The 17,719-nt window shown below is 49.5% G+C and overlaps 1 protein-coding gene across 2 annotated transcripts in view; it reads left to right on the top strand.

Annotated features, from left to right (window-relative positions):
- The first annotated feature begins 9,290 nt into the window (after positions 1 to 9,290).
- The window catches only part of AFAP1 (actin filament associated protein 1), a 90,481-nt gene continuing 82,052 nt past the window's right edge, over positions 9,291 to 17,719 (top strand). For both annotated transcript variants that reach the window (XM_068975458.1, XM_068975457.1), the window contains exons 1-2: positions 9,291 to 9,417; positions 14,074 to 14,171. In XM_068975458.1, the coding sequence (XP_068831559.1) occupies positions 9,291 to 9,417; positions 14,074 to 14,171 (225 nt within the window). The remainder of the gene's footprint in view (positions 9,418 to 14,073; positions 14,172 to 17,719) is intronic.

Genomic DNA, 17,719 nt, shown 5'->3' with positions numbered 1-17,719 from the left:
CAGACAGCATCTGAAGCGGTGCTGCTTTTCTGAGGTTTCTCAGCTCAACCTTTGGGCAGCCCATTTAGATTATCTGCAGAGGCTGTGGAAATATTTGGAAGAGTCTGCATGAAGAGTCTCAACTGCAGCCCTATAAGGGAAAATATGCAAGTGCTTTGCTGAGCGCTGGCCCCGCGGCTGTGGTGGCACCCGTTCTGTCCCCGCCGAGTCCCCCGCCTGTTCTCCTGTGGTGTCAGTGCAGCCTCAGCAGAGCAGACCCTGACCAGGTGATGACGAGACTGCCTGGGAAGATCAATCGTCCTTGCCCTGCTCTCAATGTGCTTGTTCTAAGTCCATAGGAGGTGTCGTCACTGACTGCGAGAAGGCAATCCGTGGTATTTTTCTCTGCAACTTTCTCTTCAAATCTTAGGAGTTTTGTCTGTTATGGAGATCGCGAAATGAGCAAGTGAATTAATCCACCAAACACATATTGAGGGTCTTGCGTTGTTCTAGCTCCCATGTCAGGCGTGTGCTCAGCATTCTAGGTACAGAGAGAGGTAACACATGGTCCCTGACTTCAGCCTGCCTCGTGCCGGGTGAAGACAGAGACGGATTAACCGTGGTTATAGCGTCAGGTGGGGAGAGCTTGCAGTGCAGGTGGGCTGGGGTCTCCAAGGGTAGATAGGTAAGAGGTGGCTGGGAGAAGGGTGTGTAGGGGAGGAGACAGGGACACCCAGGGTTCAGGCGCAGCGCAGCAGTGTGAGCCGAGGTCCAGGGCAAAAGCAAGCCTGGTTTATGTGGGAAGTGAGTCATTCAGAAGAGCTGTGGGTGGGGAGTGGGGAGAGCTGAGTCTGGAAAAATCAGCAGGGGCTAGTTCAGATTCTGCTACAAGATCAGGAGGAGTCATTGAAAAGAAGAATGTAGGGGGGCGTTTTCCGAGGCGCCTCCGGTGTCGCCCAGTGGTCCTTAGTGAGAGGGGTGAGATGGGCCTTTGTGAAACCAGTGCTCCAGGGTCCTGACCGTGGACCCAGCCCCTGGAGACAGTCTCCATAAAGGGCAGGTGCACCGCTGGCCAGCAATTCTCAGCTGCACCCCCTCCCCACCCAGGAGTTTATGGGATGCACCGTCTGTCTGAGTTCTGTGCAGGGCAGGTAGAGATACGGTCCCTACCCTGGGGGCTCCGACTTTTATTTTCTTACAGGCTCATCAGTCGGTCTGTTTTTCTACATCTGATTTTGAGTCATAGTTAGAAAATTTTTTCCCACACCAAGGTTATAAAGGAATTCACTTGCCATTTTTTCTGGGACTTGAGTGGTTTCATTTTTCATAGTTAGATTCTGAAGTATCTTTAGCCTTTTTTCTTATGTCTGATGTAAGTATTTAATTTTATCTTTTTTTTTTTTTCCCCCAAATGGCTACTAGTTGTCCTGGCACCAATTTTTAAGAGGTCCGTCTTTCCCCACTGATTTGAGATACTGTCTTTATCACAGGCTGTATGTCTAAGTAGCCTGTGATACATGGGTTATCCTATGTTCCCCACTGACTTGAGATACTGTCTTTATCACAGGCTGTATGTCTAAGTAGCCTATGATACATGGGTTATCCTATGGGTCTGTTCCTGGACCTTCTGTTCCACACTATGGATCTTATTGGGAATTTGTGTATCAGTATAAAGTGAAAGTGAAGTCGCTCAGTCGTGTCCGACTCTTTGCGACCCCATGGGCTGTAGCCTACCAGGCTCCTCTGTCCATGGGATTTTCCAGGCAATAGTCCTGGAGTGGATTGCCATTTCCTTCTCCAGCGGATCTTCCCAACCCAGGGATCGAACCCGGGTCTCCCACATTGTAGACAGATGCTTTACCGTCTGAGCCACCAGGGAAGTCCGTGTATCAGTATAACACCATTTAAATGATAGCACTTTTCTGTTATGCTTTAGCAGAGGATATGGCTGGCCTCCTTCATTGTCTTAGACATCTCTTATTTTTCCCTATAAATCTTAGAATCGATTTGTCTAGTTTGAGACACAAAACAAAAGAACATTTGTTACGTGTGTATTGGGCTTGCATTAAATTTACCTGATAACTTGGAATGAATTGACATCTATCTGATGTTAAGTTTTCTGTCCAAAGGCAAGGGGCGCTTTCTGTTTGTTCAGGTTACTCCTTTGTCTTCCAGAAGTGCTTTGACATTTTCCTTGTGTCACTTTTACGTAAGGTAAATTAAGTATTTTATGTTTTAAGTCACCTTTTAAAGTGGAATTTTCTCTTCTATTTATATCTTATTGTTTGGTATAAAATACTAGTGTCGATCACTCAGTTGTGTCCGACTCTGCGACCCCATGGACGATAGCCACCAGGCTCCTCTGTCCGTGGGGATTCTCCAGGCAAGGATACTGGAGTGGATTGCCATTCCCTTCTCCAGAGGATCTTCCCGACCCAGAGACTGAACCCAGGTCTCCTGCATTGCAGGCGGAATGCTATGCAAATCAACAGTTTCTGTATATCCTACGTTATTAACATTTTCGGTCACAGTTTTACCGTTTATCATGGATTCTCTTCCGTTTTCTAGGTATACTTTCATATCCGCTGTACACAGAGATAATTTTATTCATTTCCATTCCTGAGTTTCTGATTGCATGGACTAATACTTCTAATGCAGTGTTAAAGCGGTGGAAGAAATGGGCTTCCCTGGCTTGTTTGTGACCTCACTGGGAACGCCCGGAGTGTCTCTTCTTTAGGGAAGATGGAATTTTTGTTGTGTGCTGATGCCTTAGTCTGTTTGAGCTGCTGGAACAAAATGCCACACACAGGGCGGCTTGCAGACAACAGAAGTGAGTTTCTCGTGGATCTGGAGGCTGGATGGCCAAGGTCAGGGAGCCTGCCTGGTGGGGTCCTGATGAAGGGCCTCGTCTCGGTTGCAAATGGCTGACTTTTCACTGTGACCTCATATGGCTTTCTTGAGTCACTTTTGTAAGGTCAGTCATCCTGTTTGTAGAGGCTCCAACCACATGACCTGATCACCTCCCAAAGGCCCCACCTCCTAATACCATCGCACTGGGGGTTAGGTTTCAACAGAATTGGAAAGGGGGACACAAGCATTCAGCCTAGGACAGTTAGTGCATATATTTTATCAAACTCAGGGAGTATGTGTCAATTCCCATTTTACTGACTTAAGTCAGGAATGGGCATTGAGTTTTCCTGAAGGCGTTGTCGTCCTCTGTGGGGAGGATCGTCTGGCCTTCTCATTGGCTCTGTTGGTGTGTGAGCGGCATCAGGAGCTCCTGTAGCGTGGAGCCGTCCTTGCTTTCCTGCAGCGGATTTCTTCCGGCCATGTGTGCTATTAAGGTGCCGTGTGGGCTTCTGGCTGCTAATATCTTATTTAGGAGTTTTGCATCGATATTTATAAGTAAGCTTGGCCTTTGGTTTTCTTTTTGGTGTTATCTGCATCAGGTTTAGGCATCATTTTTATACCTGGTCCTGAAAAAAAGAAAGGGTTGGAAAATTGTTTATCTGTTTCCATCCTTTGGAAAAATGTATGTAGTAATCTTGATAGTTAAGCTCTGGTACAATTCCCCTGTAAAACCATCTGGGTCTTATGCTTTTTTGTGAGGCTAGTTCTTTGTTAACTTTCTTTGCTTCCTCTATGGAAATTGGCCTGTAGAAAGTTTCTGGAACGGTTTGGTAAATTTCACTCTTTCCTGTGAAATCATCTATTTCACTTAGTTTCAGATGTATTTGCATATGTACATAGTAGTCTTTCAAGACTTTTCTTATACTGTGTGTAGGTATTTAAGGACTTCCTAGTTTTAGAAGATAACGAAGTTGTGGGTTGTGTCCTCTTGAAGTGTTCATGGATCCCAAGGCTTAAAGTGAAGTTTTAATAACATGAGCACATGCTATAATAACAGTAACAGCTACCATTTGTGAAATGCCTGCCTCTGTGTGGGTATCAGTTCATTTCATCCTCATTACAATCCTGGGATACATAATAATCATCTCATTTTAAGGCTGACATAATTTGGGGGAGTTACCCACTTTTCAAACACAGAAATAGACTCACAGACATAGAAAACAAACTTATGGTTACCAAAGGGGAAAGGGAGGGAGGAAGGATAAATTAGTAGTTTGGGATTAAAATGTGACACTACTTTATGTAAAATAGGTAACTAATAAGGACCTACCATGTAGCCCAGGGAACTATGTTCAGTATCCCGTAACACACCATAATGGAAAGTAATCCAAAAAAGGACACATGGACGTATATAACTGAACCAGGCTGCTGAGGCTCACAGCACTGTGAATCACCATTTCAGTAAAACCTTTTTCTTTTATTTCATGGCCATCGCTGCTCAGCAGGCCAGGGTCGTCTCAGAAGGTCATCCATGGCGTGACTATTGTGAAATAGTCGGAGCAGGGCCTTTGGAGTCAGAGCTGCGTTCAGACTTGTCCTGCTCCATTCCAGCTGTGTGGCTGTTAGCATATTGTTACCTGGAGGAGGGGCTCAGACACTTATTTGCTTCATAACCTTAGGCCACCTCTGAGCCTCAGTTTCTTCACCTATAAAATGGGGTGAGACCGGTTTCCACCTCCTGGGATTGTTGGGAGCCGGCACGAAGTCATGCATGTAAGGGGGCTAGAATGGTGCCCCGCGCCTGTGACTGCTGTGTCGGGGAACAAATGGGCCCTGACCTCTGGTCCCCCTGTCTGTGGGGCCGAGTGAGTCTTCACAGCATTATTATGAGAATTAAAGTGTCCCACGTAGATGCCGAGAACAACGCCTTTCATGCGACAGCTTCTCGGAAAGGGCTCCTTCCCCTACTTTGTCAGTCACTCGCCCGGCAACGATTCTTGCATGCTTTCTTCATGGCCTGTGCTGCTAGGCAGCTGTAAGATGCTGGGAGATGAGCAGAGTATAAAGCCTGCTCTTAACCAGCTGACTCGCTATTTTGAGGAAAAAACAAATCTTAAGGTCAGTCAGCGCCTGGTTATCGGTGCAGCTGGTAAGAGAGGAAAGAATTTAGTGACTTGGGAGGGTTTGAGTTGGGAGGAGCTTACTGGGGATGTTGAATTAGAGAAGGCTAGGGGAGAGGGGGTTTGAAAGGCCTGTTAAGGGTACATGTGGTTTGTTCAGTCTGTGGGAGATCCTAGATATGCGGAACTTTTCTAATGGTTTCGAGTCTCTGATCTGGGAATGTTTTGCATTCTGAGGTGCAGAAAAGAGCTTTGCTTCGAGAATCTTTTGGATGCGGTTTCAGGTGAAAAGAAAACCACACAGTAGCTTAGTAAACTATGAAATGAAAATTCATAAGGATGCAGGTACCTCAGGCGATTCACGTGCAGCCCATGCTCACAGGTAACTGAAAAATTCCAGGACGGTCTCAGGAATCCATCCTGCACCCTGTCTGCCTGGCGCATCCTCTCTCTTGCCTCTGAGTATCTGCATGTCCTCTTGAGGATGTAACTTCATTCTTTCTTCCTCTGTTAATGACTTTCACTCCCCGGCACGTATGTGCCTAAGCATGGCAGCTCCGTAGCTCCTGAGTTCACACATCTTCATTTCAAGAGATTGCAACTGGCTAAGCGTTCCTAGTCCCAGGCGAGATGTACAGAGGGAACACTGACCAGCTTGAGCTAGGTGGTCCAGCTATGATGACCTGGGCGCGGGGTTGGGGGCTGGTCTGCTGGTGTAGATGCTGTTCAGGGTCCAGCTTGTAGTTGAGGGCTCTGTTCTCTGCAGGGCATGGACTGGGCAGGATCCCAGTGGTGATTCCAGGAAATCCCCAGCCCTGCAATGGATCCCCGAGGGGAGCTCTGTGAAAGCAACCCAGGGAGATGGGTTAGGGCAGGCGCTGTCTTTAGTCCTCCAGATATGTTGATGCTGCTAGACGAAACCCCAGGGAAGAATTGTCGGATAAATATGATTTAGCAAATGCGAGAGAGGCATTTTTGATAAAGGAGTATACAGATGGTCATGAAGAGTGGGTACTGCAAGCATAACACAGATCCATAAACATTTTAAACATTTTTTGCTTATAGCTATTGGCAGCCCTTCACTTTCTGGGCAAGGCTGATTTTGTTTGTATTGTGGTAAAATAAACAGATACCTTGCCTAACTAATGCGAAGCGCTGACTCAACGGAAAAGAGCCCGATGCTGGGAAAGACTGAGGGCAGGAGGAGACGGGGACGACAGAGGATGGGATGGTTGGATGGCGTCACCGACTCACTGGACATGGGTTTGAGCAAGCTCCAGGAGATAGTGATGGACAGGGAAGCCTGGCGTGCTGCAGTCCATGGGGTCACAAAGAGCTGGACATGACTTAGTGATTGAACAACACATGTAACATACATTTTCCCATTTTAAACCTTTTTGCGTGTATAATTCAGTGTCATTACATGCATTCACAGTTGTGTGACCGTGAGCACCATCCGTCACCAGAATTTTCGTCTTGCCCAACTGCAACTCTGTCTCCATCAACACTGACCCTCCCTCCCCTTCCCCCAGCACCTGGTAGCCACTATTTTACTTTCTCTTTGAGTTCTGGGCTTCCCTGATGGCTCAGTGGTAAAGAATCCGCCTACAATGTAGGAGACACAGGAGACGCAGGTTCGATCCCTGGGTAGGGAAGATCCCCTGGAGGAGGGCGTGGCAACGCACTTCAGGATTCTTTCCTGGGAAATCCCATGGACAGAGGAGCCTGGCGGGCTACAGTCCATGGGGTCGCAAAAAAGTCGGACACGACTTAGCAACTAAACAACAACATGAGTTTGAGAGCTCTGGGGACCTTATCTGAGTGGGGTCACGCAGTGCTTGTCCTTTCGTGACTGGCGTATCTCACGTGGCATAATGTCCTCAGAGCTCCCCATGGCGTAGCATGTGTCAGACTTTCCTTTCTTTTTCAGGCTGAATCACTTAGCATTGTAAGAATGGACCGCATTTTATTTTTCCACTCACCCACTGATGGACACTGGAGTTGTTTCCACATATTTGGCTATTAGGATTAGTACTAGCAGCCGTTCGTTTCTGAAGTATAGATGAGATTGTTTTCTACTTAGAATCACCAGGAAATTGTCTTCCTGATGAAAAAGAGCTTAAAGACTGGTTTCTTCCAGCCTCTTCATTTCATGGAGGGGAAATCAGGAAAAGGGAACCACCGAGTACACACCTTGCCTACTCTGAACTCATTTGCCATTTCTCTGCCCACTTACCTAAAATTATGGGAACTTTGGTAGCTGTAAAAAGAGTGGCCTCAGTTAGGATCTTTTTTTCTGGAGGGTGTTGTAGACTTCAGTAGGTTTGGGAAGAATCCCATTGACCAGTGGTTCTTGAACTTTTTTGCTTAGGACTTTTTGGTTTCAAAATATTTGTCAAGAATCCCAAAGAGCTTTTTTTTATCTGTGTGGTTATATCTGTGGATATTTATCATACTAGAATTTAAGTCTGGAAGATTTTTGAGATATTTATTAATATATTTATGCAAAGTAGCTGCATTTACCAAAGTGATACAGTGTGTGAAAGCGGGGCACTGTTTGTGTTTATGCAGGTATCTTCAGGATCTGGCTTAATGGAGGAAAGCCGGGTTCTTGTGTCTGTCTCTGCATTTTGGTCGTTATGAACCATTGTTTTGGAGGAAGTACAGAAAGACAGTCTGGCCTCACGCAGATTTGTACTCGGAAAACTGCAGAATATTTTAGCACCTTTCCAGAAAATTGTGGATATTCTTTGACACTACACTGAAACTCAGCAAGTGGTAGTTTCTTAATGGTAGTGGCCATGCGGACTCTGACGCTGTATCAGAGAGCACTCACTCTCAGTTATTGCTGTTCAGTTGCTAAGTCGTGTCCGGCTCCTTGCGACCCCATGGGCTGCAGCCCGCCAGGCCTTCACCATCTCCCAGAGTTTGCTCAGACTAATGTCCATTGAGTCGGTGACGTTTTCTCTGTGACGTGAGGATATTTCAGCTTATTCTGCACCTTACTTCGGTCTTTACCCACATGTGATTTTATGACATGATGGTTTCCTGAGTTGTGTAGGTCTTCCGAATGTGGACACGCTGCATTATACACCAGGGGATCGTGTTCCTCGGTGTCATCCCTAATCTCACTGGAAAAGTCTCTGTTGAGAAGCCATTGTGCTCCTGGTGGTGGACGCCTGTGTTTGAAATTTTTATTTTCACCTGGAAGTGCAAATTGTATCCTTGGCAACAAATGCCGTCATTGTTTACCTGGACGTGATGAGGTTTGTTCATTTTTGAGGAAAAGTCGGTCACGTTCTCAGGTCTGGATAATTGCAGTCCGTCTCTTTCTTTTTCGGTGCTGCTTAACAACAGTGCCTCTGTGTAACTCACGGCTCAGACACTTGTCTTGCGTTCTTCCTGCTTCACCACACAGCATGTTAAAAAGGTTTCCTCCAGGGCTGAGATCTAATAAAAGCAATGATTTTTACTGCTTCATCGAAGGTGCTCTTAAGTGAAAGTAGCATTCTATAAATTTTGTTCATTTTCACTGCTAGTGTGTAAGTGAAGAATATAGTGGCCGAGAGTCCAGTTGGGGTCACTGCTTTGATTTGCACTAAGATGCCCACAGCTTACCCTCCCTTTCATTTGCACCGTTAGTGCAGGAAATGGTGAATGATGACACAGTGTCGTGAAAATTGAGCTCGCAGATGCCCTGAAAGAACGCTGGTGTCTCTTGGAGGTTCATATTGTGGGGTGAAGCTCGCTAATGTCAGCCCTATGGTCCAGTCCTGTGGGAGTCAGAGGGAGAATCTGCTTTAACCCTAGAAATGAAAGGCATGACGGAGGTCAGGACTCGAGCTGACATCGCGGTCCTCCCTGGCACCCTTGTCGCAACTGTAAATGCGCTCAGCCTTCCTGGGGAGGGAGCCAGCCCTTCAGAAGCACAGGGTTGGATGCTGAGTTTCTGAAACCACGTCCTAGTGGTTATCTGAAAACTATTTGGCATTTTAAACTCCCGTCTATCCTTCTGGACACTGAAATTTAATATCATGCAGTCAACACCAAATGATGGCGTCGGGCTCTCGAGCCGCGACTCCATCTGTTGGCAGTGTGGCGTTGGAGCTCCTCCCGGCCGAATACCGTCGCCTCAGAGCAGGGAGCACATCGGTCTAGAAGACGATGCGTGAGTCTCTGAGACGAGCTGCGCTCAGCTCGTTTGTTTTTCATGCTGGAAAACCAGAGTCATGCATCAGGCTAAACACGAAGTGCTTCGAGTGAAACTCTGCACTCGTATTTTGACATTTGCAAATCGACGGGGCTCACGGTGCTCTTCTCTCCTCTCCTTTATTTTCAGCAATGGAAGAGTTAATAGTTGAACTTCGTCTCTTTCTTGAACTCCTGGACCACGAGTATCTCACCTCAACTGTCAGGGAGAAAAAGGCAGTCATCACAGACATCCTGCTGAGGATACAGTCGTCCACAGGTGCGTCCTCTCAGACTTCCAGTCTCTCTGCTTCCCGTCTCCTTTGGCCTCAGGTGCTAAGTCGCTTCAGTCGTGACCGACTCTTGCAACCCCATGGACCGTTACCCACCAGGCTCCTCTCTCCGTGGGATTTCCTAGGCAAGGATACTGGAGTGGGTTGTCATTTACTTTTCCAGGGGGTCTTCCCAGCCTAGGGATCAAACCCTCATCTCTTATGTCTCCTGCATTGACAGGCGGGTTCTTTACCACTAGTAACACCTTTTTGCCTCTAAGCTATCTTTAATTCTCATCTTTCTAGAACACATTCATGAATGAATTTATTTACTCCTCAGGTTGTCATCAAAGGCCTTACTATGTGCCAGGGACAGTGTGAGTCTCTGGGTTTGGAAAGATAAAGCCTTTAAGGGGTTAATGGAATAGTGGATTCATTGGGGGGTGGTCCCTAAAATCACCCCACATTGGCAGGTTTGCTAGGACTCAGCATGGAGTTGTATTTTCTCATGGCTGGGATTCATCACAGAGGTTGTAAGGACACCCAGACAGGCTATAAAGGAAAAAGACTCCGGCCGAGCCTGGAGGGTTCCATGCACAGGCTTCCTCGTTTTCCTCCTCTCGTGAGGCTCACACAGGTCACACTGTCTCCTCAGCGACAAAATGCAGCTGCCGTGTGTCGTGCTTCTATTCCAGGAAGCTCACTGGAGACTCAGCACCCAAGGACTTTCCTGGGAGCTGGCCACATGGGCACCCTCTGCCTGGCACATACCCAGATCCCAGACTCGCAGGAGAGGAGGCTTGCTGGTCAGGGTTCCTTGGAGGAACAGAACCCACGGAGCTACAGAGTGGGACGGAAAGGAGATCTGTGATAGGGATTGGCTCGTGTGGCCTCAGAGGCTGAGCAGTGACACGACCTGCCCTCTGCAGGCTTGAGGCCCAGGAAAGCCGGTGGTGTAATTACCAGACTGTAATTCAGTCTGAGTCCGAAGGTCCAAGAAGGGGCGGTGGGGTCGGGGAGGGTTGCTGTTGGTCTGCGTCCTGATCCGAGAATCAGGAGCACCAGTGTCTGAAGGCAGGAGAAGACGGACGACTTGGCTCCAGCCCAGAGGATGTGTCCACCCTTCCTTGGCCTTTCTGTTGTGTTCAGATTCTCAGCACACTGGAGGATGTCCACTCATGTGGGGAGGACCATCCTCTTTGCTCAGTTCTCCAACTCAAATGCTCATCTCTCCCAGAAACATTCTCACAGAAGCATCCAGAGATAACGTTCTGCCAGCTCTCTGAGCATCCCTGAGCCCAGTTAGGTTGGCACACAAAATTAGCCGTCGCAGCTGGTGATTGGCGTCGATCGTGTTGTTTGCTCAGACAGTCTAGGCACCAACGTTAGACCAACCTTATCAGTTAAGCAGTGTTGGAAACGCTTCTGAAATTCACGTTCCCCAGTGCCAGCCAAGGGCACAGCCTTGGCCGCAGGCCCTGGTAAAGGCAGCAGACTCAGGCCTGCTGTGTCGCCCGCTTTGGTGCGTGGTGGGTAAGACAGAGTAGTGGGGAGAGAGCGTCAGTGTTAGGAGAGCACCCAAGAGGCGGATGCCCCCAGACCCACTTAGTGAGAGAGGGGGCAGTTAGGGGGGATGCGGGGTTAGAGTCTTGAAGGCAGGAGACACCTGGATGAGATGTAGAGGCTTACTGTAAACAGCTTCACTGAGATATAATTCCCATGCCATGCACTTCAGCCATCTAAATGTGCAGTTCTTTGCTCTTTAGTGTGCAAAGCCATGGTTTGACAAAGTTAGATCAGCATTCCAGAAGGTTCTGCTGGTCAGTCTGGGCGGTGGGTTCAAGGATCTGGTAGCAGATGGAATGAGAGCTGCCTGAGTCCCTGAGATAGAAGTGCAGGATGAGGACGGTGTTTTGGGGTCAGTCAGACTGAAAGAACCAGTAGGATGGAGAGAGAGCTCTATGCGCTCAGTTGTGCCCGACTCTTTGTGACCCCATGGACTATATAACCCGCCAGGCTCCTCTGTCCATGGGTTTGTCCAGGCAAGAACACTGGAGTGGATTGCCACTCCCTCCTGCGGGGGATCCTCCTGACGCAGGGACCCTGCATTTGCAGGTGGATTCTTTGCCACTAAGCCACTGTCTCTGAGACAGAGACAAAAATAGGGATGAAAGCTCGCTTTTAAGCGATTCTGCTGCTTCCCTGCCTGGGCCCTTTCACTACCTGTGATGGCCCGTGGATGAACCCCAGGCGCTTCAGGCTGCCTACAAGGCCCGTTATGACGTGGTATTCCTGGGTCGGGAAGGTCCACTGGAGAAGGGATGGGCTACCCACTCCAGTCTTCTTGGGCTTCCCTGGTGGCTCAGCTGCTAAAGAATCCGCCTGCAACTCGAGAGACCTGGGTTCGGTCCCTGGGTTGGGAAGATCCCCTGGAGAAGGGAAAGGCTACCCGCTCTAGTATTCTGGCCTGGATAATTCCATGGACTATATAGTCCATGGGGTCACAAAGAGTCAGACACGACTGAGTGACTTCCACTCACTTTCACACTTACCAAAATCCCAGACTGGCAGGAAAGCAGGTTAGTTAATCAGAGGTCCTCAGAGACACAGAATCGGTGGGATTGAGCTGGGAGAGCCTCCTGTGCGTTCATGTGGGCTTGGCTTTCTGTCTCTGCCCATCACCAGTCTGTGGCCTTGAGCAAGTTACTTAATCTGTCAATGACCAGTCTCCACCCCTGTGGAAGAAAGGGGTAGTAGCCTCTACCTCAGAAGGATGTTGTGCGGCTTGACAAGATGATATAAAACATTTCCAAAGAGAGCCTGACACGTGGCAGGTATGAGTAACTGTTGACTGTTATCTCCTGCTCTTGCTTTTGCTAGCAGAGGCAACATTTCTCGCAGTCTCATCTCTTCTGTGTACACCTGGGTCGGTCACCTGGGACCACTGGTCTGAACCGGCCGCAGTTTGGGCCTCCTGCCTCTGGAGTTGCTGTCTGCTCTCCCTGGTTTCCCTTCCTCTCTTCCTCTGCCCAGAGGGTTCCAACACCCTTTCCCTCCATGCTTTATTCTGGTGTAGAATGCCTTCCTCATACTTTGAATTCACTGATTTTCTCTTCAGCTCTTTATTCTGCTTAAAACTCATCCACTGATTGTTTTGGCAGTAGAATTTCCACTCATCTTTTATCTTTCTTTCTTTCTTTTCTTTTCTTTTTTTTACTGTTTCCAGTCCTCTGCCAAGATTCTGGTCTTTGTTGTAGCTTCCCCAGGTCAGGGACTTTGTCTTTTCCCAGCCTGTGACATCGTGCTCAACCCCTTATAGGTGATCATTGAGCAGTTATTTTTCTAAGTCTAGGAAGTTGAGCCCTTGCATGTAAAGTACACTGGGCCCAAATTAGTGCCTTCCTGTTCCCTGCTCCCCACATCTCCTGAGAGTCGAGTATACATATGTTTGTCTTCCCAACTTGACTATGCTGGCCTGAAGGTATTTGAGTCTATCAGTCTTGTCAGCAGCGAGCAAGTCTGTTAACAGCATGCAACCCCAGGAGGGTGCTCAGTGCAGTCTCACTGATTCCCAGGGAAGCGTCTGCCCCCTCGGTACGCGGGTAAGCACTAACCCGGGCAGAAGTTCAGGAGAGGCTGCCCTCCTTGAGAGACTCCGGCCTAGGGAAGGATGTCCGCGCTGGTGCCAGCTCCATCATTCATCCTGTCCGTGCTCTTATTTAAGGGCTGTAACCTTTTTTTTTTGGTCCAGCTGTAGACCTTTCACCTGTAGAACGAGGCAGAAGAATACTTACCTTGCAGGACTGTTGTAAAGGATTAGAGAAAGTAAATATTTGTGATGTGTTCAGTGTGGGGTCAAGGAGGTGGCAGCTGTTCACAGCCTGCTCCTCTTCCTCATCCAGTTCAGTTCAGTTCAGTTGCTCAGTCGTGTCCAACTCTTTATGACCCCATGGACTGCAGCATGCCAGGCTTCCCTGTCCATCACCAACTCCCAGAGCTCGCTTAAACTCATGTCCATTGAGTAACTGATGTCATCCAACCATCTCATCCTCTGTTGTCCCCTTCTGCCCCTGCCCTCAATCTTTCCCAGCATCAGGGTCTTTTCCAATGAGTCAGTTCTTAGAATCAGTGACCAAAGTGCTGGAGTTTCAGCGTCAGCATTAGTCCTTCCAATGAATATTCAGGACTGATGTCCTTTATATTGACTGGTTGGATCTCTAGCAGTCCAAGTGACTCTCAAGAGTCTTCTCCAACGCCACAGCTCACAGGCATCAATTCTTTGGCGCTCAGCCTTCTTTATGGTCCAACTCTCACATCCATAAGGGCTTCGTTTGTGACTCAGCTGGTAAAGAATCTGCCTGCAACGTGGGAGACCTGGGTTGGGAAGATTCCCTGGAGAAGGGAATGCCTACCCACTCCAGTATCCTGGGCTGGAGAATTCCATGGACTGTATAGTCCATGGGGTCACAAAGAGTTGGACACGACTGAGCGACTTTCACTTTCTTTCACATCCATACATGACTACTGGAAATACCACAGCTTTGACTAAACGGACTTTTGTTGGCAAAGTAGCGTCTGTGCTTTTTAATATGCTTTCTGGATTGGTCATAGGTTGTCTTCCAAGGAGCAAGCCTTCTTCATCCTCATTTGTGCTTTTGGTGCAGGTTTTGAAGTGAAGGATCATGCCACAAAGCCGGAGACCCCCAGCAGCCTGCCAGCCCCTCCCCAGATGCCTTTGCCCGAGATCCCACAGCCGTGGCTGGTGAGTGCAAGACCCACCATTAACTTTGTCAGAGTCCACATGTATGTGTTAATATATCGTATCTGTTTTCCTCTTTCCGACTTAGTCACAGACTCTGAGTTCATCCATGTCTCTGCAAATGACCCAATTTCATTTGTTTTTATGGCTGAGTATTATGCCGTGGTATCTACGTACCACATTGGTATAGATGGTGTGATACATGAAGCAGAGAGATGCAGTCTTGGAGAACAGGCGTATGGACAGCAAGGGGGAAGAGGGGTGGGTGAACTGGGAGGCTGGAATTGACATGTGCACACTGCTACGTCCTACTTTAGAAGTAGGTAACTGATGAGAAGCTGCTGCACAGCACGGGGAACTCCACCCAGTGCTCTCTGGTGACCTAAAGTGGGAAAGAAATCCAGAAAAAGAGCAGATATGTGCACACATATAGCTGGTTAACTTTGCTGTACAGTGGAAACTAACAGCATTATAAAGCAAGTGTACTTCAGTAAAAATGAAAAAAAAAAAAAAAAGTCCCAGTCAGTGGGACTGAAGAATCACCAGACACCTGGGTTATTTTTGGTTCTGATTCTGCAAGAAAAGAGGCCTTGGTTTGCCCAGGGCGTGCCTATGAGTATGTTTTGGGGAGCTAGTAATGATTAAGTGGGAGGCTGTAGGTGTGGCCTTTCCATAGGAGGCTGCTGGGCCTCTGAAAATTGCTGGAGCTACAGGTCCATGGAAATCTGTTCTTAAGTCAGATTAAAAAAAAAAAAATCGGATGATTTATCAGCAAAATAATGGCAGTAGAGCCTAGTGACATGCCCGTCCGTCTGCGTTAGCTCTGAGTTTGAATACCTGTAGTCTGAAACTTCAATATTCATTGTTATGCTTCTTTCTGGGATTACATATCCTTTTTTTTTCCACCAGAAGAAAAATATGTACATAGTTCAGGAATGTGTATTTTATTTGGTTTTCTGCATTCAAAATTTGTTTTGGAATTCTCTGGCTATTTTTGTGATCTGGGGATATTCATGTTTGCCATTTTTCATGGCCCACTCAGCTTTTTCTGCCTTTTGCTATTTTCTAATTTGCTTACTCAGGAAAATTAGGCTCTCATTCAAAATTAGAGCAGTATCAGTTACTTAGCAACTCTTTTGCTAATGTTTGCTTTCTGTATGATCATCGTATCATCTGTCCAGCCGGGGAAGAGCTGCAGGGAGACAGGGCCACAGCTTGTTTGCTTTGTCCCTGCCTGGGTCCCAGCACAGGGCTGGTGTCCTGTGGGTGCTCCGTGACGATCCCTGGAGAGGGGACGGAAGGAGCTCAGCACTAGCTGGGTCCCCACCACATGTCACAGGGCACGCTGGCTCCTTTTCCACTTATAATTTCATTGAATCCTCACAACCTGACCTCAGAGAAGCCTGCAACCCCTCTGAACACGTGAACAGTGTGATACCTACTTTACAGAAGAGGAACTGTGGCTCCACTGCCAAAGGGAGAACCCAAGGTTAGGAGGAAAGGCAAAAGCAAATTTTTATAACCCATTCTTTTGATTTTAAATCCAGCCTTTTCTCAACAGTACTGTCAGTATCTGTGGAAGTGAGGCAGCAAAACCAACGTGAGCACTCACAAGCATTCACAGACAGGAGAAGGTTTTGTCAGGAACCACGAGCCTGTTTCTGCACTGGGTGCTGAGGAGGCAGCAGGGTCTAGGGTGTAGACGGGAGCGTGGCTGCCTGCTTCCAGGCATCAGCTCTGACACTCGCTGTGTGGGTTCAGACTGTAGCTTTCACGTCTCTGTGTCTGAGAGGCCTCGTTCTAAAACAAGTGTGCTAATGGCATCACCAACTCGATGCACATGAGTTTGAGCAAGCTCCGGGAGTTGGTGTTGGACAGGGAAGGCTGCTGCGTTGCAGTCCATGGGGTTGCAAAGAGTCAGACACGACTGAGCGACTGAACTGAACTGAACTGAAGAGTACTTAGTGAGATTGTTGTGAAACTGAAAAGAGCTGGTGTGCCTCAAGTGCTTGGAATATCTGCCTTGCATCTATTAAGTCCTGCGCGAGAGTCGGCAGTTACTATGTAGGGCAGTGCTGCCTAAAATTCCAGGGAACTTGTTAACGTGAGCATTCTGGGCTTCCTTGGTGGCTCAATGGTGAAGAATCCACCTGCCCAGTGCAGGAGACGTGGGTTCAGTCCCTGGTCTGGGAAGATCCCACTTGCTGCAGAGCAACTAAGCCCGGGAGCCAAGACGACTAAGCTTGTGCTCCGGGACCCGGGAGCCGCGGCTGCTGAGCCCGTGCTCCGGGGCCCGGGAGCCGCGGCTGCTGAGCCCGTGCTCCGGGGCCCGGGAGCCGCGGCTGCTGAGCCCGTGCTCCGGGGCCCGGGAGCCGCGGCTGCTGAGCCCCTGCTCCGGGGCCCGGGAGCCGCGGCTGCTGAGCCCGTGCTCCGGGGCCCGGGAGCCGCGGCTGCTGAGCCCCTGCTCCGGGGCCCGGGAGCCGCGGCTGCTGAGCCCCTGCTCCGGGGCCCGGGAGACATGACTGCTGAGCCCCTGCTCCGGGGCCCGGGAGCCGCGGCTGCTGAGCCCCTGCTCCGGGGCCCGGGAGCCGCGGCTGCTGAGCCCCTGCTCCGGGGCCCGGGAGCCGCGGCTGCTGAGCCCCTGCTCCGGGGCCCGGGAGCCGCGGCTGCTGAGCCCCTGCTCCGGGGCCCGGGAGCCGCGGCTGCTGAGCCCGTGCTCCGGGGCCCGGGAGACATGACTGCTGAGCCCGTGCTCCGGGGCCCGGGAGCCGCGGCTGCTGAGCCCGTGCTCCGGGGCCCGGGAGACATGACTGCTGAGCCCATGCTCCGGGGCCCGGGAGACTCCGGAGCCCGGGAGCCGCGGCTGCTGAGCCCGTGCGCCCTAGAACTCGTGCTCCACAGCACAAGTATTTTCCTGGCGCTTCTTCAGGGCATTTGTTACTCAGCAAGTAAGCCCGTCATTCTGTAAACTGCCTTTGGGGAGTTGGCTTCTGTTCAGTTGGTCATGTGCTGTTGGCACGTTGACTTCCAGGAGATTTGGCTGGTGGTAGATCGGAGAAGGCAATGGCAATCCACTCCAGGACTCTTGCCTGGAAAATCCCATGGACGGAGGAGCCTGGTGGGCTGCAGTCCATGGGGTCGCTAAGAGTCAGACACGACTGAGCGACTTCACTTTCACTTTTCACTTTCATGCATTGGAGAAGGAAACGGCAACCCACTCCAGTGTTCTTGCCTGGAGAATCCCAGGGACGGGGGAGCCTGGTGGGCTGCCGTCCATGGGGTCACACAGAGTCGGACACGACTGGAGCAACTTGGCAGCAGCAGCAGCAGCAGCAGAGTAGAGATGTGGTGGGTAGGAGTCTATGCCTGGCAGAGAGCGTATCATAAATTAAAGCACAAGCCCGAGAAAGACCCCGAAGGACTGAAGCCTGCAGGCCCCTCTGTGTGGCTGAGTGATGGGGTTTGGGTGGCTTGTCCGCGGGTGAGGCTGGAACACACCACAGTGGGGGTTAAACCTCAAGGGGCCGTGGGCCTGCCTGCAGAGCAGATCA

Source organism: Capricornis sumatraensis, chromosome 7 (assembly GCF_032405125.1).
Source record: "Capricornis sumatraensis isolate serow.1 chromosome 7, serow.2, whole genome shotgun sequence".
Classification (NCBI taxonomy): Eukaryota; Metazoa; Chordata; class Mammalia; order Artiodactyla; family Bovidae; genus Capricornis; species Capricornis sumatraensis.
The sequence above is the reverse complement of the archived record's forward strand: the minus strand, read 5'-3'. Positions and strand labels throughout refer to the sequence as shown.